Source organism: Prionailurus bengalensis, chromosome A1, assembly GCF_016509475.1.
Source record: "Prionailurus bengalensis isolate Pbe53 chromosome A1, Fcat_Pben_1.1_paternal_pri, whole genome shotgun sequence".
Classification (NCBI taxonomy): Eukaryota; Metazoa; Chordata; class Mammalia; order Carnivora; family Felidae; genus Prionailurus; species Prionailurus bengalensis.
Window position 1 is genome coordinate 115,181,769 of NC_057343.1, and position 21,088 is coordinate 115,202,856.

General features: G+C 39.8%; 1 protein-coding gene across 1 annotated transcript; it reads right to left on the reverse strand.

Annotated features, from left to right (window-relative positions):
- Positions 1-366: 366 nt before the first annotated feature.
- Positions 367-19,410, reverse strand: CDC23 (cell division cycle 23). The gene is made up of 16 exons (XM_043588825.1): positions 19,217-19,410; positions 19,060-19,132; positions 16,777-16,914; positions 14,366-14,408; positions 13,728-13,833; positions 13,497-13,629; positions 11,774-11,951; positions 11,588-11,685; positions 11,374-11,455; positions 3,721-3,874; positions 3,486-3,605; positions 3,070-3,145; positions 2,719-2,780; positions 1,942-2,020; positions 1,745-1,864; positions 367-1,328 (listed from the first exon to the last, which is right to left on the reverse strand). Exons 1-16 carry the CDS (start codon positions 19,369-19,371, stop codon positions 1,158-1,160), a joined length of 1,788 nt encoding a protein of 595 aa, XP_043444760.1. The 5' UTR covers positions 19,372-19,410; the 3' UTR covers positions 367-1,157.
- Between the last annotated feature and the right edge of the window lie 1,678 nt (positions 19,411-21,088).

Sequence of the window (21,088 nt, forward strand, 5' to 3'; positions counted from 1 at the left end):
TTCTAAACCTTCCTTAATATAAAATGAAGTGTCAGACTTTAGTTGGTGAATGGGTAACAAACTTGTTCTGGAAACAGTAAAGGAAGGCTGGACCCTGAGCTCAGAATAATCCATGGTATCTACAGTTCAAATTCATTACAGCAGACATTACAAGCATAGCATATATTACCTCCCACTGAATACACATGCACAGGCCTGAAACCCTCCAAGAGCACAGCAAGAATGACTCCCTTTGCCTTGTCTAAACAGGTGAAGCCTGAAAGGAACCATTCTGTTGGGAGAAAATAGGCATGGCGGCATGGCGGGGGGGGGGGGTTGGGGGGGGGTAGGGAACATAACTACATCGAAAATATTTATTACAACAGACCAGGTTGAAATGGGTTTATTCTTGTCTATACGGTCACAAAACCTAACACCTCTTGAACATCCATGAAATTATCTGTAATCCTGACTCCTTGCTTTGCTTTAGTAAGAGTATAGGTAACTCCATAGGCTCTTTTGCCATCAACAGTTCTATGCAAAGTAAGATTCTTTTTGCCCCCTCTTTCATTCAACTCTAGTAAGTTAATTCCAATATGAAAATTTCTATGAAGAGTTCTTAAAATTATGTTTCTGAAGAATGTCCCCCCAGAGCAAGAACAAATGTGTAGCTTCCGTTTAAATCTTACCTCTGACAGCATAGTCATGCTCAGTAAATCCAGAATGATGAGGTCATGTCTATCCGGTACCCTCACCTTCCTAGGGTATCCAGTGCCCCTACTGCCTGCAGAGGGTAGAGTGGCACACTGTTCTCCCATCCCTCCCTAAAGAAATCTCTCACTCCCAGCAGCATTAAAACTTGGTTTCTGTAAGCCTTGCCTGTACTAAAGTGCTGTTAAAGGGATGTTTTTTAGATGGGGAGAAAAGGTCTGGGAAGAAGGCCCGGATCCGTAGCCACTCTCTGAACAGAAGGGAAACAGAAGTGCTTCTAACCGGCAAAAGACCATGTCCGTTCCTGCCAGGATTATTCTGTCAGATTCTGTAAACCATCCCCAAGGAGCTGTTTCCATCTGTACAAACGGACAACTAAGGTCCTTGGAAGAACAGATGTGGCCATTCCTTACACAGAAGTAAGGCTTAACATGGGTCTAGTAGTATGCTGGCTTGAAAACAGCCAACTACGGTGTGACTGAAGACAGGTTGAGTGGAGAAACTCTGCGTGTGGGAGTGTTGTTAGCAGAAAGTGAAGCAGGGAGGAAAAAGGGAGCAGGCATCTCAGTGGAGGGAGTCTCCCCTTGGTTCCGAAGCTGTAGGATTTGCCGGAGCAAGGCCTTGCCTTCTTCCCTGGTCTGAAACAAAATCAGAAAAGTGTTTCAAAGTCTATCCAAGGCTATTCTCAAAAACCAGTTCTAAAATACTGATGTAAAAGTTTCACAGATCAAGGAAGCCTTTCCACTTACCTTCTTACCCATCTTCCACTCTCAGATGATCATAACCATCATATGTTTTGTTTGTTTTTAAATTTATTTTAAGAGAAAGAGCAAAGGCAGGGGAGGGGCAGAGAGACAGGAAGAGAGAACCCCAAGCAGGATCCACACTGTCAACGCAGAGCCCAAGGTGGGGCTCAAACTCGCGAACCGTGAGATCATGACCTGAGCCAAAACCAAGAGTTGAATGCTCAACCGACTGAGCCACCCAGGTGCCTCTTAAACATCATATGTTTGAACCTAAAATCCAAACCCTTGAGCAAAGAACTGCTACTCACATCATTGAATGCACAACACTTTTGGGCACAAGTTGAAGCTTCATCCCACAGCTTGCACTTAAAATAGTACTGTGCCAAATAACGGAAAGCAGTGCTCTCCTCCAAGTGCTCCACTATTTCCTGGATAAGGAAAGCAATAGTGACTAAGGCGATGAGAATACGATCAGCAACCCAGTTCGCATGGTCGTGAAACATACCCCACAGGAGTAGATGTCTTGGATATATTTGATGTAACACTGGGCAGCTTGTTCTGACTCAGTCAACTGTTCATGAAGCCTACAAAATAAATAGGTCTGTAAGTACAAATCAGATCTCAGAGCAAGCTAATGGTAAAACGCAAAGCACATGATTAAGACCCCAAAAATGGCAATACAGAGAAAACTACAAGGTTTGATATAAATGGCACACTGGGACCCAGAATAATATTAGTGTCCCAATGTGATGGATACCTCATCAAAACTCAGCCTCGTTCCTCTCCTACTGGTGATGGAGGGAGAGTAGGTAAATACTTATAGTGGACAACACACCTTTGCAAAATTCTCTGATAATACTCTGAGCAAAATTTTAAAAAGACACCAAGCAATTCAGACTTTTTTCTAAGAATTCAGAAAAGAACTGGCAGGAATAAGATTGCATTTAAGACTTGTTTGCCTGCTATTTCTGAGTCATTCCTTATTTCCTTGGGCTTTATCTGGAGGAGGATCAGTACTTAAAGTAGTTTTCCTAGACTGCTTTGACATGAAAATTTCATTCCTTTCAATTCATTCTTGATCCCTTGCCTAACAGGAAAGCAGTTCCCCCTTTAGAGAGGAGTCTCCTGAGTCAAGATGGCTTAACTTCCAGACCAGTATTCACACACCCTGATGCATCTGCACACTCATGTAGGAGGACGATGGGGGCTCTAGAGAGTACAGGATGAGCCGTACCAGAGAAGCCAGCAGAAATAACAACAGCATTTCATTCCTTTCACTCACTTGGCCAGTTTCACCAGAGCCATTTTCTCCACATCTCCCACGGCGTAAGCTCTCCAATAACACTGTCAAAACAATAAACTGATCACTTTTGACCACTGTCCCATATAAAGACTCAAGTCCTACAAGCCTCCCAGAAGTTCAGATTTGCAGAATACAAAGCATTTGTACCAGACTGATAATCCCACTGACAATGTCAGCCATGCTTTGCTTTTTAGCCTATCCACCTATAAATACTTAAAACTTTCCTAGGTAGATAGATCAACATGAAGGAAAATTAGAGCACAGAGAGACCAACCCTTCATCCAAACAGCACATCTCCATTCAAATTCTCCAGGACCCAAATTCAGATACCTTTTTGGCTTCTACTAGTTGATTGAGTTTCTCATAACATTCTCCTAAAGCAACCAGCATACGAGAATCATTCGGCCTAAGAAAGAGGAGGAATAGGCAGTCTGAGCAAAGACTTTAAAAAGTTACTAAAGTCCAACCTTGAGGACATACCACCAACAACCACTAATTCAAATCCATGCAGGGATTAGCCTTTAATCCAATACTTCATATAATTACAGTATTTTGTGTTCACAATTATACTACCAACTAACCCATCAGAATATACTGCATAAAAATGACCAAGGAGCATAGGGCAAGTTTACACCCAGGTCTCTAAGAGTGAAAACCATTCATTCACTGTGATTCTTCAGTAGCTATCAAAAGATAAAGTACTAGCCCTTCTCATAACAAACACATCATCAACTGGTCAGATTTACCGAAGCTGATGGGCCCGTCTGTAATAATAAAGGCAGTAAAATGGCATCTTGAGGATTTCATAGGTCTGTCCAAGCCCATACCAGGCTCTGTAGTCCCGTTTATTGACCTCAATGGCATGTCTACGAAACAAAAGAGACATTGGTAAGAGGGGAGAATCAAGGTTAGAGACTTGCAGGCTCAAGAGAGGCTCCTAACATCAATCTCTTCCACCTCACCACTCAACCAGAAACTCACCTGTATGCCTGAATAGCAGCAGATGTGTTCTTCATTTCCATGTACTCATGTCCCATCAGTGTCCATGCCCCAAGATACCGAGGATTCAATTTCAGTGCTCTCTGGAAATATAAGGCTGCCTTCTCATGCTGAGAACGCAAACTATAGTAATTGCCTGATTGAAAAACAAAAGACATGTAAGTAACTAGAGAGATAAAAATAAAAGTTCCCTAAAATAGCATTCCACAGAGCAGGCATGAAACTATAACTCATTCCCCCAAAGTATTTGCAGAAAAGCCAAAATGTACATGAAGGGAACATCATTATTCCCTTGGGAAATATACTCATCTATCACACATATTGGTTTAAAAAAAAAAAATGTTCCCTAACACTTCAAGTTTTTCTTCAGTTTATTTCATCTGGATATAGCACTTACACATATTTTCTTAACAAAGGATGGGAAATTTCTACAGTTTGGTAGTTTTCCAACTACATTCCCAGGTTTCTAAAGAGGTACTTCAAGGGATAAAAAGGTAGAGCTCTGAGCTCCTCTCTCCCATAAGAATCAAATCAGATCTATCATTGTTGGTCTTGAAAAGAGCAAGTGAGAGCTTTTAGGAATCTGTGGAAGATTTTATTTGCAGAAAGGGTATAAAACCCATTTATCTTAAGTCAACTGGTAAATGGATAAACAAAATATACATATCCAAACAATGGAGTACTACTCAACATTCAAAAGAACTACTGAGGGGTGTCTGGGTGGTTTCTCTCTTCCTCTCTCTCTGCCCCTCCCAATTTATGCACGTGCTGAGCTCTCTCTCAAAATAAATAAATAAACTTAAAAAAAAAAAAAAACTACTGAAACATGCTACAACACTGGTGAATCTCAGAAACAGCTAAGTGAAAGAAGCCAAACAAGACTAAAAACTGCAAGATACCATTCACATGAAAATTTCTAGAAAAGGCAAAATATAGAGATAGAAGGCAAATCTGTGTCTGCTGGGGGATGCAAGAAGGCCTGACTGCAAACAGACTCAAGGGAACTTCCAAGGGTGTCAGAATGTTCTAAACTGGATTTATGGTTATGGTTACACAACTGTATAAATTTACAAAAACTCCTTGAAGTATAAACTTATGTAAATCATACCTTAATAAGCCTGTTTTTTTTTTCAATAAAGCTATTTTTAAAGTTTATTTATTTTTGAGAGAGCAAGGGAGAGGCAGAGAGCAAGGAGAGAGAAACCCAAGCAGGCTCCACGCTGTTAGCACAAAGCCCCAAATGGGGCTTGATCTCAAGAATCATAAGATAATGACCTTGAGCTGAGATCAAGAATCAGATGCTTAACCGACTGAGCCACCTAGGAACCTCAGGAATAAATTATTTTTTTAAAAAGATGAATGAATAGATAAAGGGGATTAAGAGGTACACATTTCCAGTTATAAAATAAGTAAGTCACAGAATGCAAAGTACAGCATAGGGAATACAGTCAATAAATCTGTAATAACTTTGTATCATGACTAGCTTATCATGGTGAGCATTCAATGATACACAGAATTGTAGAATCTCTATGTTATACACCTGGAACTAATATAACATTATACTTCAATAATAATTTTAAATCCCCACAAATCCTGTTTGTAATGTAGCTATGAAGAAGAATGTTTATAATAGTAAAAAAAATAAATAGTCATAAGTGAGAGAGTAGGGAAAGGGAAGATTAGAGCTATATACATCAGCATAGTACATTTCTAGGCCAAAATACTGATCCTCACCCAGGAAGAAGGGTATAGCCCTATATATGCCTTAGCTTCTAAAGGAGTGAGAATGATAGAGATATTAAGGAAGTCAGAATTGGCCAAGTTTTGAGCAAAGATCAAGTACATGAGATTTTTTTTTTTAATTTTTTTTTCAATGTTTATTTATTTTTTTGGGACAGAGAGAGACAGAGCATGAACGGGGGAGGGACAGAGAGAGAGGGAGACACAGAATCGGAAACAGGCTCCAGGCTCTGAGCCATCAGCCCAGAGCCAGACGCGGGGCTCGAACTCACGGACTGCGAGATCGTGACCTGGCTGAAGTCAGACGCTTAACCAGCTGCGCCATCCAGGCGCCCCAGTACATGAGATTTTTAAAATCTCATTTGGAGCAGCTAAAATATACTAATGATTACAAGTGTGCTGGGCAACTACATTGCTGTAAGTGCTTTGTAGGCATTAATTTATCTAATCTTCATGACAATTACATGAGAGAAGGATCCATTATTATTGCTTTGTGAATGAGAAAACTATAGCAGAGACAGGTTAGGCCCAAAGTCACACAACTAGTTAGTAGTAGAACCGAGATTTAAACTTGGGTAGTCTGGTTCCAGAGTCCAAACTTAACTATGCTATATTGTAGTATATAAGCTGTTTCACATAGTACATAAAATGCTGCCTGTCAGACATTGGGACTCCAGAAAAGATAAAGAAGGAAACAATTCACATCGAAACATCAAAGCAGGGGCGCCTGGGTGGTGCAGTCGGTTAAGCGTCCGACTTCAGCCAGGTCACGATCTCGCGGTCCGTGAGTTCGAGCCCCGCGTCAGGCTCTGGGCTGACGGCTCGGAGCCTGGAGCCTGTTTCCGATTCTGTGTCTCCCTCTCTCTCTGCCCCTCCCCCGTTCATGCTCTGTCTCTCTCTGTCCCCCAAAAAATAAATAAACATTGAAAAAAAAATTAAAAAAAAAAAAAAAAGAAACATCAAAGCAGATGCAAGGACTAAACCAACAGGAGATCCTTGCGACCATTCTATTCATAAGAGCGTTCATTTTCTCTCAGGTCCTCAGGTTTTTTTTTTTCTCTCTACCCTTTTTTCTACTTTTACTTCCTCTGAATTGGCTATAATATGAAAGCTGAAGGATATTTTTTTTATCATAAACTAATATTCCTTATTTTTCATTCTTAAAGTAGGTGGGCTGAATTCAACAAACATTTATTGACCATATGTCAGGCACTGTGCTGGGCATTTAACACATATACTGAGGGGAAAAAAAAAACAACAGTTCATTAAGGAGTTCACCTCAAATGATTATTAAAAAAACAAGTAACTCTTGTAAATGCAAACTGGTGCAGGCACTCTGGAAAACAGTATGGAGTTTCCTCAAAAGGTTAAAAATAGAATTACCCTACAACCCAGCAATTGCACTACTAGGTATTTATCCAAGGGACACAGTGTGCTATTTCGAAGGGGCACATGTGCCCCAAATAGCAGCACTATCAACAATAGCCAAAGTATGGAAAGAGTCCAAATGTCCATTGACGAATGAATGGATAAAGAAGATGTGGTATATAAATACAATGGAGTATTACTCGGCAGTCAAAAAGAATGAAATCTTAGCATTTGCAACAACGTGGATGGAACTAGAGGGTATTATGCTAAGCGAAATTAGTCAGAGAAAGATAAATATAAGACTTCACTCATATGTGGAATTTAAGTTACAAAACAGAGGATCACAAGAGAAAGGAAGCAAAAAGAATATGAAAACAGGGAGGGGACAAAGCATAAGAGACTTTTAAGTATAGAGAACAAACTGAGGGTTGCCGGAAGGGTTGTGGGGGGCAGGGGGTAGGCTAAATGGGTAAGGGGCATTAAGGAAGACACTTGTTGGGAAGAGCACTGGATGTTACACATAGAGGATGAATCACTGGAATCTACTCCTGAAATCATTATAGCACTATATGTTAACTAACTTAGATGTAAACTTAAAAATTAAAAAATTTAAAAAAATTAAATAAAAAATAATAAAAGCTACTATAAAATCAAAACAAACAAACAAGAAACTCCTAAATCATTGCTCTTCATATGTAAGTCTCTTTTGATTTTAACTGGCATTAAGTGTGGAGGTTTAAAAAAGGATTATTCATTCCTTTTCTCTCCCACCTCTATTTCCTTTCTTCATGTATCGAGCACTGTTATCCAACTGGTTGCCCAGTCACCAATTCCTATTTGTTCTACTTCTTTTTCAACGTTTATTTATTTTTGAGAGACAGAGACAGAGTGTGAGTGGGGGAGGGGCAGAGAGAGAAGGAGACACAGAATCTGAAGCAGGATCCAGGCTCTGAGCTGTGAACACAGAGCCTGATGTGGGGCTTGAACTCACAAACCATGAGATTATTACCTGAGCCGAAGTCGGACACTTAACCAACTGAGCCACCCAGGTGCCCCCTATTTGTTCTACTTCTTAAATACTTTTAAGTCCAACAGCCTCTCTCCATCCCTGCTGCCAATACTTCAGTGTAGGCTCTCATCATCCCTAGACTGGATTATTCCAAAAATCTGAAAATCTGAGAACATTCATCACTCTGGTTTACATTCCTTCAGAAGACTCCTACTGCCTTCATAATAAAATCCTAATGTTCAGCAAGGCATAAAAGCCTCTTCAAGATAGGGCCCCTTTTTGAACATTCCCACACCATGCTTCCAGATGCTGAGCTACTTCAGGCAGAATGCCTGTTTCATACTTTGGTGCTATACAGGGAATGCCCTTCCGAAGTCAATCCTTTTACTCTCTTACTGAACTGTTTTACTTCTGCCCAGCCTTCAAGCACCACCATCTCAGGAAGACTTCCCTAATAATCACAGGCTAGATTAGATACTTATGTACTCTCTTAGCATTTTAGGTTTACCTCAATCATAACACTCAACCCACTGCATTATAGTTATTTTTTTTTACTAGTCTTCCTCGATGGGCAATAAGGGTAGGTACTGCAAAAGAAAGCACAGGGTCTGGTACTCAGAAGATGCTTAAAAGATGAGGCACCTGGTTGGCACAGTTGGTTAAGCATCCAACTCTTGATCTTGGTTCAGGTCATGATCTCAGGGTTTTTGAGTTTGACCCCTGCACTGGCTCTGTGCTGATGGTATGGAGCCTGCTTGGGATTTTGCCTCTCCTTCTCTTTGCCCCTCCCCAGCTTTTGCTCTCTCTCTCCCTCAAAATAAATACATAAACTTAAAAAAAAAAAAAAAAAGATGTTCAAAAGATGTTTTCTGAATAAAATGGAATTATGCCCTCACCCTAATGGACTTTATATTTTCTTTATAATGTTCTGATATTGAAAAGATCATTTATTCTTATTCTCACCTATGTTCCAATAGAACCTATTACACTTTGGGGCGCCTGGGTGGCTCAGTCGGTTAAGCGTCTGACTTCAGCTCAGGTCATGATCTCACAGTTCGTGGGTTCGAGCCCCGCATCAGGCTCTGTGCTGACAGCTCAGGGTCCTGGAGCCTGTTTCAGATTCTGTGTCTCCCTCTCTCTCTGCGGCTCCCCGACTTGCACTCTGTTTCCCTCTGTCTCAAAAATAAACATTAAAAAAAAAATTAAAAAAAAAAAAAAAACCTATTATATTTTTTTAAATGTTTATTTGTTTGGGTAGGGGGAGAGAGAGCCAGCACATGCATGAGCGGAGGAGGGGCATTCGAGAGAGGGAGGGAGAGAGAAGATCCCAAGCGGGTTCTGTACTGTCAGCACAGAGCCTCACATGGGGCTCAATCTCACAAACTGTGAGATCATGACCTGAGCTAAAATCCAGAGTCAGAAGCTCAAATGACTGAGCCCACCAGGCACCCCAGGACCTATTACATTTTTTTTTTTAATGTTTTATTTATTTTTGAGCAAGAAAGAGCACAAGCAGGGGAGGGGCAGAAAGAGAGGGAGACAGGGTATCCAAAGGGGGCTCTGCACTGACAGCAGTGAGCCAGATGTGGAGCTCGAACTCATAAACCATGAAATCATGACCTGACCTGAAGTTGGATGCTCAACCAACCGAGCCACCCAAGCACCCTAGGACCTATTATATTTTTTAACGCTTATTTCCCACACTGAACTACAACTTACTCAAGGGCTAATAATATTAAATTAATGGATAGAAATTCTATCAGTTTACTAACAACTTCCAGACCTAGAAAGATATGAATGTACGATCTCAACGCCAGGTCACCAAACACCCAGGAAGGGGGATTTCCCTTTCATTTCCAGGGAACCTGGGCTTTCTGTCACAAACAACCAAGCTTACTTTTATCCAAATGTGGCCACTGATATGTTTATGTCAATTGATGATAAGGTCACAATAAGTGTGGTGGAGTACATAGGGCATGGTTCTCAACCACGGATGATTCTCAACCACAGATGATTATGACCCCAAGAGTTGGCAATATCTGCAAACATTTTTGGTTGTCACTATTGGGGGAAGAGGGTTATTGCCATCTAGTGGGTAGAGGCTAGTGATACTGCTAACACCCTCAATGTACAGGACGACCCCCAACACACACAAAAAAATTATCAGCCCAAAATGTCAAAAGTACAAAGATTGAAATACCCCTATATGAAGAAAGAGGTTTTCTGATTTGTTTTCATAGGATTGGAAATTCTTTTTTTTTTTTTTTTCAGTTTTACTTTAGAGAGAGAGCATGAGCAGGTGAGACGGTCAGAGGAGAGAGAGAACTTTAAGCAGACTCCACACTCAGTGAGACCCCAACGCAGGGCTCAGTCTTACAACTGTGAGATCATGACCTGAGCCAAAATCAAGAGTCAGATGCTTAACCGACTAAGCCACATAGATGCCCCTAGGACTGGAAATTCTTATAAGCTTTTTAGTAATATTAAGGTTAAAATATACACACTTTTGATCCAACCTTCACTGCTAGGAATGGATCACATGGATGATAGTTGAATAAACATGAAAAAATAAATGTACACATACAAAGATGTTTCCTGAAACTATTTTTATATTAATAAATAGTGGCCACAACTTATACAATAGAAAATGGTTAAATAAAAATAAAAATGGTACATCTATGAAATAAAATACTGAATAGCCATCAAAAATAATACAAATCTTCATGTACTAAATAAAAAAATGAGAAAGCTTACTGTTAATATTTTTATTTTATTTTATTTTTTTTAATTTTTTAACATTTATTTATTTTTGAGACAGAGAGAGACAGAGCATGAATGGGGGAGGGTCAGAGAGAGAGGGAGACACAGAATCCGAAGCAGGCTCCAGGCTCTGAGCCATCAGCCCAGAGCCCGATGCGGGGCTCGAACTCACAGACCGCAAGATCGTGACCTGTGTTGAAGTCGGACGCTTAACCGACTGAGCCACCCAGGCGCCCCGCTTTTTTTTTGTTGTTGTTGTTAATATTTTTAAAAAGGAAAAGTTACAGAGCAGTGTGTATAATGATACAGTTTTTGCAAGCAAGTTATACATACACATGCACCCACACACACATTTTTAGCATTCACATGTATTCACATAGAAAAACATTCTGGAGTCATGCTCACCAAATAATCTAGGGGGTGGGATTACACTGTGCTTTTACATTCTATAGTATATATTTTGTTATCTTTGACACTTTTAAATGTTTATTTATTTTTCAGAGAGAGAGAGTGCAAGCGGAGGAGGGGCAGAGAGAGAGGGAGATAGAGGATCCGAAGTGGGCTCTGTGCTGACAGCAGAGTGCCCGATTTGGGGCTCAAACCCACAAACTGGAAGTTCATGACCTAAGCCATAGTCGGATGCTTGACCAACCGAGCTACCCAGGCACCCCTCTTTGACACTTTTAATTGTTATTTTTTACATCTGTATTACTTACAGTAAAAATAAATCTTAAAAGAAAAAAAGTAGTGACTCTTACCAATTACACAGCATGTTTCCACACGATATTTATCAATCTCACAGAGGTTGTGAGCCAGGTAACTCAACTCTGATTTCATGCTCTAGAAGAAAACGGAAAGACAATCTAAGCATGAGTTAAGGAACCCCCTAGCTAATGCAACTTGTGACAATCCAACCCAAGAGATTAAAGCACAAAAGAGCTTGATCAATTCTAAGCAAAGGAAGCAGCTCACCCTGACATAAAGAAGGTTGGAGAATGTGTCCATATTTTCAATCCTGTATGGGTCTTGTTTCCTTAGTTCATTAAAAATAGAGAGGGCTTTGTCAATATCTGCAGGAAAAAAAGGTAAGAAAGTTTAGAAAACAACATAGTGCTACATTCAGGATTTGATGGTATTTCATTGTCCTTATTCACTCACCTCTGATATTGTGATAGGCAACTGCAATTTGGGAAACAATATATGAGCTCTTAGAGAAGCCCACATCAATGAGATTCTGATACTTTTGCAGGGCCTCCTCTATCAACTGCAACTCTGTGTATATATGAGCCAGAAAAAACTCTTTCATCCAGGTGTCTGGCAAAGACAGGAACTTCAGCTGCCAGCAGGAGAGAGAGGGACACACTTAATATACTTTGACCTCTCTCTCAAATGAACATCAAGGAACTGTCTTTTTGTCTAAAGAAATTTATCACCAAAACTTTAGAAGAGCACATAACAAACAGAGGGCAGTTCAATTAAGTGAACAGGACTTACAAGCACAATAGGGAGGAATGACCAAATTAAGGAAGACTTCAAAGAAAAGCCTAGTATTTCAGGTGAGTCTTATAGGATAGGTAGAACTTGAAAAGAAAAAAAGAGAGGAAGAAGAAAAAAACACTCTAAGCAGGGCAACAACATCAATAGAGGCAAAACAATCCTGAGTGTGAGTGAATAGGATGAGGAAACTAGCTTAGTTTGAGAGGAGGCTATGTGTTCAAAAATAGTGAAAAAAATAAGACTGAATGGATAGGGCAGGTCCTATGGCAAAACAGGAAGTGGGATCCAATAGGAAACCACTGAAATTTTTGGCAAGAGAACGACACAATGACATGGGTATTTTAAGAGTAAGTGTGAAAACAGTATGCACGATAGCGTAGGAATGGGAGTGTACAAATGGAAAAACTAGGTAGAAAAGTAACTATTACTTATAAGTAATCCAAATCTGAGATGAAAACCAAGATGGCAAAGAAAACCAAAAGAGATGCATGCAAGAAGGAGACCATGGCAATGTCTGGTGACTGACTAGATAAAAGGAGATAAGAGAAAGAGAAGAACAAATCTACTGATGAGGCATCAAGACTGGGTATCTTGAGAAATAGTGATGGTATCAAGGGAGTCTATCAAGCTGGGAGGAAGAAAGAATTTGGTAGGGAAGATCAGAAACTTGGTTTTGCATATTTTGAGTTCAGAGAAAAAACAAACTTTTAATGAAGTCTATTAGGCAGTTAGAGATAATAAATAGGAGTAAGTCAAGATAAGACTTCAGACCCAGATTTAGTAGCATGTATCATTATTGGGGGAAGTCGACCAGCCTTCAGTTCTTTAGAGCCAACAAAAGCAAGTGTTTTATCAATTCCGTTAACTACTGCAGAATGGCAAAATAAACTCTATAGACAATGTCCTATAATAACAATTAATAAAATGATTGCAGTTTATAAAGCAATTTCATATACTTTAATTCATTAAATAACAAATTTCTAAATCTCTACAAAGTCCTAGGACAGCTCAGCAGAGACCTTAAAAATGTTTTTAATACAATCCTTGATATCAGAGAAACCTTTCCTAAGGCATCTTTGGAATGAGGAAAAAAAAGTATAATAGCATTTAGTCTATAAAGCAAGTCACAGTAAAATGTGAATGTGAATCATAAAATAATGAAAAGATATTCTAACATAACTAGACACATATCCAACAGCAACCACCAAACAAGAGCCAGACATGAGTCTTTCAAACAAAGACCGAAATTCCAGCAATGAAAGAGACTAGAGAAGAAGAAAGATGTAACTACAAAGGTTTAGCAAACCTCTCTCTTCCCAGCCCATTACAGAATTACATTAAGACTTGGAGCAGAGGGTCTTTCACATAGCTCCTCTCAATTTACCATCTCTTTGTCCGTAATTAAATTACAGAGTTCTAGCCAGGCTCCCCAGTGCAAAGGCAAAACATGAGTAGCCTCCACAAACACATCAATAGCCTCTTTCACCAGGTCCAGTTTTCGAAGCACCACACCATATCTAGGAAAGAGACAATCACAGAAGTTAATGTTTCATAACACATCCCTCCCACTCTGGAGAAAATGTTATAGAAGGATCGAAATTACTCTACCACTTACAGATAAAGGCCAAATCCATCAAGTTCCCGAGCCTGGTGTTTTTTGCTAAGTTCCACTCTCAATTCTCTAAGTGCCTCATTTTTAACTTGTCCTTTCTCCAGGGGACCTAGGAAAGGAACCAAATCTCAGATCTAAGGAAAGACTGCCAATCTTCATTTCACGGACCTAGACATTCCCCTTGACATCAACCAAAGTTACACCTGGAACTTCCAGCAAATACTCAGAAGTGGCCAACAATACCTTACACAATCCACTTTATTCCAGAAATTACCACTGATAACTGGTCTACAGTCATATTTTGCTAGGCCCACAAAGGTTTTTAAAACTTTAAAATAATAATCAGTGTTTAAAAAGCAGAAGTCTCAACTAAAAAGCTGAATTTCCAGTTTCAGTTCCCAAAGAATGAGGTAGGGCCAAGGGAAGAAAGCCTTGACTACACTAGGCCCACATTTCCTCAAGGGAGCTGTCAGCAGGGCTGGGTAACAAGCAGGTTACAAGTTACCAAGTTGTGCTCCCCAATTTGCAACAGTCCTCCTAAGTCTGCTTCACACCTTTATATTTTACCTGCCTGGCTCATATAGGCATTTGATTATGCAACCCCTGCTTTCATCCAAAAGGTAAGACAAAGAGATCCATACCTAGACTATCAACTGTTTCATCATCCTTCTTCTTTTCTCCAGACTGTAAGAGAAAATCAACAAATTGGTCTTTTCTCACTTTATTTTGAAACTCATTCTAAAACTAGCAGTCTGGTGGCGCCTGGGTGGCTCAGTCAGTTAAGCAACTGACTTCGGCTCAGGTCAAGATCTTGCCGTTTGTGGGTTCGGGCCCCGCGTTGGGCTCTGTGCTGACAGCTCAGAGCCTGGAGTCTGCTTCAGATTCTGTGTCTCCCTCTCTCTCTGTTCTTCCCCTGCTCATTCTCTGTCTCTCTCTGTCTCTCAAAAATAAATAAAAACATTAAAAAAAATTAAAATAAAATAAATTAAAACAAAACAAAACAAAATAAAATAAAAATAAAACTAGGAGTCTGATTCTAGCTAAAGGGTCCAAGTCCAACCAAAATGTCAACTACTACTGGTCACTACTTTTTTTTTTTTTCTTCAACGTTTTTTATTTATTTTTGGGACAGAGAGAGACAGAGCATGAACGGGGGAAGGGCAGAGAGAGAGGGAGACACAGAATCGGAAACAGGCTCCAGGCTCTGAGCCATCAGCCCACAGCCCGACGCGGGGCTCGAACTCACGGACCGCGAGATCGTGACCTGGCTGAAGTCGGACGCTTAACCGACTGCGCCACCCAGGCGCCCCTGGTCACTACTTTTAAACAATAATTCAGGGGTTCCCACTGTCCAAATCTGGAATAATTTGAGCACTGACATAATTTATAAGTACAGTAATAAATTACAAACAATTACAAATATAAGAATCCTTGAATTCATACTGATGGTAAATAAATGGGGATGGTGAGGGAAAACTCTTGCATAGAGTAGAATGCCAAGTGGCTAGTAGCAAATGTGGAGAGAATACTGGAGTGGAAAATCATTATTTTGCAATATCATAGTAAAGAATACTTCAGGCAAGAATTAACAATGGATTTCTTGACTAATGAATATATATTGTTTATTTATTTTTGAGAGAGAGACAGAGTGCAAGCAGGAGAGGGGCAGAGAAAGACACAGACATAGAACCTGAAGCAGGCTCCAGGCTCTATGCTATCAGCACAGAGCCAGACATGGGGCTCGAATCATGAATGGTGAGATCGTGACCTGAGCCGAAGTCTGATACCCAATTGACTGAGCCACCCAGGTGCCACTTGACTAATGAATATTTAAGATATTGACATTTTATGGCTATTACAAAAAATACTTTAATAAATAGCCCTGTTCATATATCATTGTGCACATATTGAACCCCATGTTGGGCTTGCATTGGGATTCTCTCTCTCCTCTCTCTGCTCCTCTCCTGCTTATGCTCTCTCTCAAAATAAATTTTTAAAAATTAAAAAATTTAAGGGGTGCCTGGATGGCACAGTAGGTTGAGTATCCAGCTTTGGCTCAGGTCATGAACTGGCAGTGTGTGGGTTCGAGCCCTGCGTCGGGATCTGGGCTGACAGCTCAAAGCCTGGAGCCTGCTTCCGATTCAGTGCTTCTCTCTTTCTCTGTTCCTCTTTCTCTCAAAAATAAATAAGATTTAAAATTAAAAAAAAAAATTTTTTTAATGTTTATTATTTTTGAAAGACAGAGACAGAATGCAAGCAGGGGAGGAGCAGAGAGAGAGGGAGACACAGAATTTGAAGCAGGCTCCAGGCTCCGAGCTGTCAGCAGAGAGCCTGACATGAGGCTCAAACCCAACAGGCCTCAAGATCATGACCTGAGCTGAAGTTGGCAGCTTAACCAACTGAGCCACCCAGGTGCTCCAAAGTTTTTTAAAAATTAAAAAAAAAATTAATAAATAAAAAAATAAAAATAGGGAGCCTAGTGCCTATTTTATCAGTAATGAATATTATCAATTTTTTTAAGGATTTTATTTTTTTAAGTAATCTCTACACCCAATGTGGGTGGGGCTCGAACTCACAACCCTGAGATCAAGAGTCACATGCTCCACCAATTGAGCCAGCCATGGACTCCTATCAATATTTTTAATATTTTCCGGGCGCCTGGGTGGCTCAGTCGGTTGAACGTCCGACTCCGGCTCAGGTCATGATCTCGCGGTTTGTGAGTTTGAGCCCCACATCGGGCTCTATGCTGACAGCTTCGAGCCTAGAGCCTGCTTCAGATTCTGTGTCTCCGTCTCTCTCTGCCCCTCCCCCCCCCACTTGTGCTGTCTCTCTATCAAAAATAAATAAAATGTAATAAAAAATATTTTTAATATTTTCTTCTATATTGCCACTTTTTAACTTTATGACATCCTCTTTATTACTGTTAAGTATTTATAAAGTATATTTAGCAAGTAGACTACTGCTCAACTATTTAAAAGATTAAACTTTTCCCCCTTCGTTCTACATATGGATGCCTCATGGAAGGCAGATGACATCTTAAAATGGCCCTCACCAGATATCTAGAATACATGTATAGAAAATAGGCTTTTTTGCTATTGCAGCCATGCAGGAAATGTGCTGCCCGATCATATTCTTTAACATCAAAGTAGGCTTTGGCCAGGGTATAAGCATCCATATCCTGGGCATCCTCCTAGAAGAGAGACAAGTTTTTATAAGTGGTTGGGAACAAGACAACAAAAATTCAAATTCAAGAAGCATATTCATTAATTTCAAGATGTAAGAAAAAGTATTTTCTTCCTCCCCAAAACCTAGCATATACGTGTGTGTAGATATGTATACATATTTACATATACATAGAAATGTAAGTTACTTTTGTATATTTGTCTTATTATACACTAAGGTCATTGAACTTTTTTTCAAAATAAAAAGTTGGGAAAAACTAAAAATTTTAAAAACTGAACCAAGACACTCAGAAAGTTGTACTAGTTCTTTAAATGAGGTGCGAAGTTGCATAGGCTTTAGTGTTAGGGAACTGGATTCAAATTCTGATTCCTTGATTTCCTGGTTTCATGACATTAGTAGGGAAGTTACTTAGTTTCTCTGAGAACTCATTTTTTCATGGGTAAAATGGAGCAAATAATACACATTTGATGAGGAAAAAGTGGAAAAGTCATGGAAAATGTCTAGCATTAATATCTGACATTTGCTTCCTTTTCCAGGCTTTCAAAAATGTACAGAAATGCAACATACTGTGCAATTACTTTTATTTTTTATACTTCAAAAAAGTTTTGACATGTTAGTATTGCAAAAAGTATAGAACACAGTCATAATTCTGTATATAAATGAAATGATGCACATTTAAGTTAATAAAGCATACAATCTCCCAAATTCTAGGGGTAAGTCGATTAAATCTTCATTTGCTACATTTTCCTCATCCTTCTTGGCCCAAATATTACTTGAACAAAACTGGAACCAAAACATGTTCAGTGTTTTCTTCATTGAATTAATAAATCCTAAATGTATCCATTCAACTTAGGAGTCTAGTGGCCTTTTTCACATGTCTTCATCAATTCCTTATTTCTTCACCCACCTCTTCTCACATGCATTTACCTTCTGATGTCAGAAACCTTCACTATTTTTAAGAGTGTGTGTGTGGGAATGCAAGCTGGTGCAGCCACTCTGGAAAACAATATGGAGGTTCCTCAAAAAACTAAAATAGAACTACCCTACGACTCAGCAATTGCACTACTAGGCATTTATCCACGGGATACAGGTGTGCTGTTTCAAATGGACACGTGCACCCCCTGTGTTTATAGCAGCACTATCAACAATAGCCAAAGTATGGAAAGAGCCCAAATGTCTATCGATGGATGAATGGATAAAGATGTGGTATATATGTACAGTGGAGTATTACTCGGCAATCAAAAAGAATGAAATCGTGCCATTTGCCACTAGGTGGATGGAATTGGAGGGCATTATGCTAAGTGAAATTAGACAAAGACAAAAATCATATGACTTCACTCATATGAGGACTTTAAGAGATAAAACAGATGAACATAAGGGAAGGGAAACAAAAATAATATAAAAACAGGGAGGGGGACAAAACAGAAGAGACTCATAAATATGGAGAACAAACTGTGGGTTACTGGAGGGGTTGTGGGAGGGGGGATGGGCTAAATGGGTAAAGGGCACTAAGGAATCTACTCTTGAAATCATTGTTGCACTATATGCTAATTTGGATGTAAATTAAAAAAAATAAAAAATTAAATTAAAAAAAAGTGTGTGGAGGGGAGGGGAATCAAGAAATGGCATCTTCAGGAGAAACAAAATGGATTGTGACAATTATTCAAACCACACAGACTATGTAAAAATACCTTCTGTAGATCAAACATAAAATATATTCCTATCTTATATAATTCTAGCAATATCCACTTAAGGTAGATACTATTATTATCCGCATTTCACAGATGAAAGTTGCCAAAAGTCCCTACTGTAGCTGAGATTTGAACCCAGAGCTATCTGAATCCAAAACCAGTTTTACATTGTTGTTAAAACCTTTGATTCTTCTCATCGTTAAGAACATTGTCTAGGCTAGGCTATCAAACTTAAAAGGCTGAAATCTTAAGCAAGGATTGTTTACTAATTCTCTCCAGCTTAAGTAAAGCACCACCAAATCTTCACAAAGATCAACAAAACCACACAGATAAAAATCGCTGAAAACATCCAGCTCTTTAAAAGCTTTAATTCTCTCTACAAACATTCCTGCTAAGCAGGACGGGATACACCATAAACCTTCGGGTTGGTGGGGAGCGCTCACAGTGATGGAAGTGCTTACCTCTGTAATAGGCGGCGGCGGCTGCAGCTCGGCCAGAGGCAAGGCAGGGAGCGAGAAGGCCAACTCCGCGGACCTGGAACACCCAAACTGAATTAATTCCAACAAGCCCCAAAGGCCAAGGATCCAAACCCAGTCTCTTCCGACCCTGACGTCTCACCATTTACTACTGTGCAGTAGACCCCGCTCCCGGGTAAGGCCCGCGATGAGTAGTAGCTGCTTCTTTATTTCTCGCAAATTTGAGAAATCGCTGCTCGATGACAGGACCGGCATCACCGGAGCAGCCATAGGGACTACAGAGGGACTCGCAGCCATTTTCCTGACTCGCCACTCCAACCAATCACCAGCGATAATACTAGCGGTCCGTCTGCGCCAAAAAAGTCTGCCAGTTATTGGTGGCCTTCTGCTCCAGAAAATCCAATCAGAAATGTTACTTCTCTCAACGTCGCCAAAAGGCCGGGAAAGAAGACACAATCCCATCCCCGATTGGTCAAGAGTTACTAGGGCGGGAAATTTAGAACTAGAAGGGCTAGAGGGAGGGAAAAAAAAAGACGCGGGGCAAAGAGCTAGTGACTGGAATAGGTGGAATGGGAAGCTGGGGCTGCGAGTACGAGCAAGAAAGGGCGCAGAAGGGAAAGTGCCCTGAATCTTAGGGGTAATGTGGTTGGAAGGGAGAGTGTAGTTTGTCAGCAGATTCTGTGCCGCTGGACAACGAAATGGTGTATGTGTCTAGCAAGGATGCCTGCTATCCTCTGGATTTTTTTCTTACTTAGGAAGATGTATGGCCACAGGTGGAGATTCCTTCCTTCCTCATTTTCCACCCCATGGCGGGGGGCGGGGGGAGGATAGTTAACATTTATTGGGGATTTATCCTGTAACAGGTTATGTACTTTTACAGATATAATCTGGTTTGACCTTTAAAACAGCTCTGTGATATTCGTATCATCCCAATTTTACAGGTAAAATGAAACCTCAGGGAGTTTCTATCACTCTTCCAAGGAAGCAGTCTAGATTATGAGCCAAATCTAACCCTAACGTTCTTAAACATTACATGAACATTTTCAACGTTTTTTGTCTTTAACCCTTTCATATTAATAAATACTTTTACCAGCTTGAGAATTTTTCGAATCGTTTGTCATTCCTTGGCTGTTATATAGAACTACTTTTAGGTAAAGCATGTTGTTTTAGATTAATACATATTTTTAAAATTGTATTATAGAGGCGCCTCGATGGCTCAGTTGGTTAAGCGCCAGAGTTGGGCTTGGGGTGGTGATCTCCCTGCTCCTGGGTTAGAGCCCCATGTTTGGCTCTGCTGTTAGTGCGGAGCCTGCTTGGGATCCTCTGTTCCTCTCCTTCTGCCCTTCCCCTGCTCATGTTTTCTATCTCTTTCTCTCTCTCTCAAAATAAAAACATTAAAAAAAAAATTTAAATTGTATTATAGTCAACTTTATTGCACCATGATATACAATATATTGGCAGAATTCTACTTTTTTCTTGTTACACAAATGATGTACACTTTATACTTGTTTTAAATTTATAATAAGAAAAAGAATTTAATATAAATTGTTTATATAAATATAAAATATGTATAGAATATAAATAAAATAAATATAAACATATAAATTACATAAATAACAAATAATAAATAAATAAATATAAATAAGAATATAAAAAGAATTTATAATAAGAAAAAAAGCATTGGGGCGCCTGGGTGGCGTAGTCGGTTAAGCGTCCGACTTCAGCCAGGTCACGATCTCGCGGTCCGTGAGTTCGAGCCCCGCATCGGGCTCTGGGCTGATGGCTCGGAGCCTGGAGCCTGTTTCCGATTCTGTGTCTCCCTCTCTCTCTGCCCCTCCCCCGTTCATGCTCTGTCTCTCTCTGTCCCAAAAATAAATAAAAACGTTGAAAAAAAATTTTTTTAAAAAAAAAGAAAAAAAGCATGATTTGTTAGCAAATACAAAAATTACATTATATCATACCCGTGTTATATATATTGAACATAAATTGAATATATACTGACTTATAGGATGAA

What these genes read in the sequence shown, in the direction of transcription:
- CDC23 (XM_043588825.1), bottom strand. Translation starts at nt 19,371, where the DNA reads ATGGCTGCGAGTCCCTCTGTAGTCCCTATGGCTGCTCCGGTGATGCCG. An exon ending in CGCCGCCGCCTATTACAGAG is followed by an intron (nt 16,915 to 19,059) that starts GTAAGCACTTCC and finishes TCTCTCTTCTAG; the next exon opens with GAGGATGCCCAGGATATGGA. An exon ending in AGTGTTGTGCATTCAATGAT is followed by an intron (nt 1,329 to 1,744) that starts GTGAGTAGCAGT and finishes ATTTTGTTTCAG; the next exon opens with ACCAGGGAAGAAGGCAAGGC.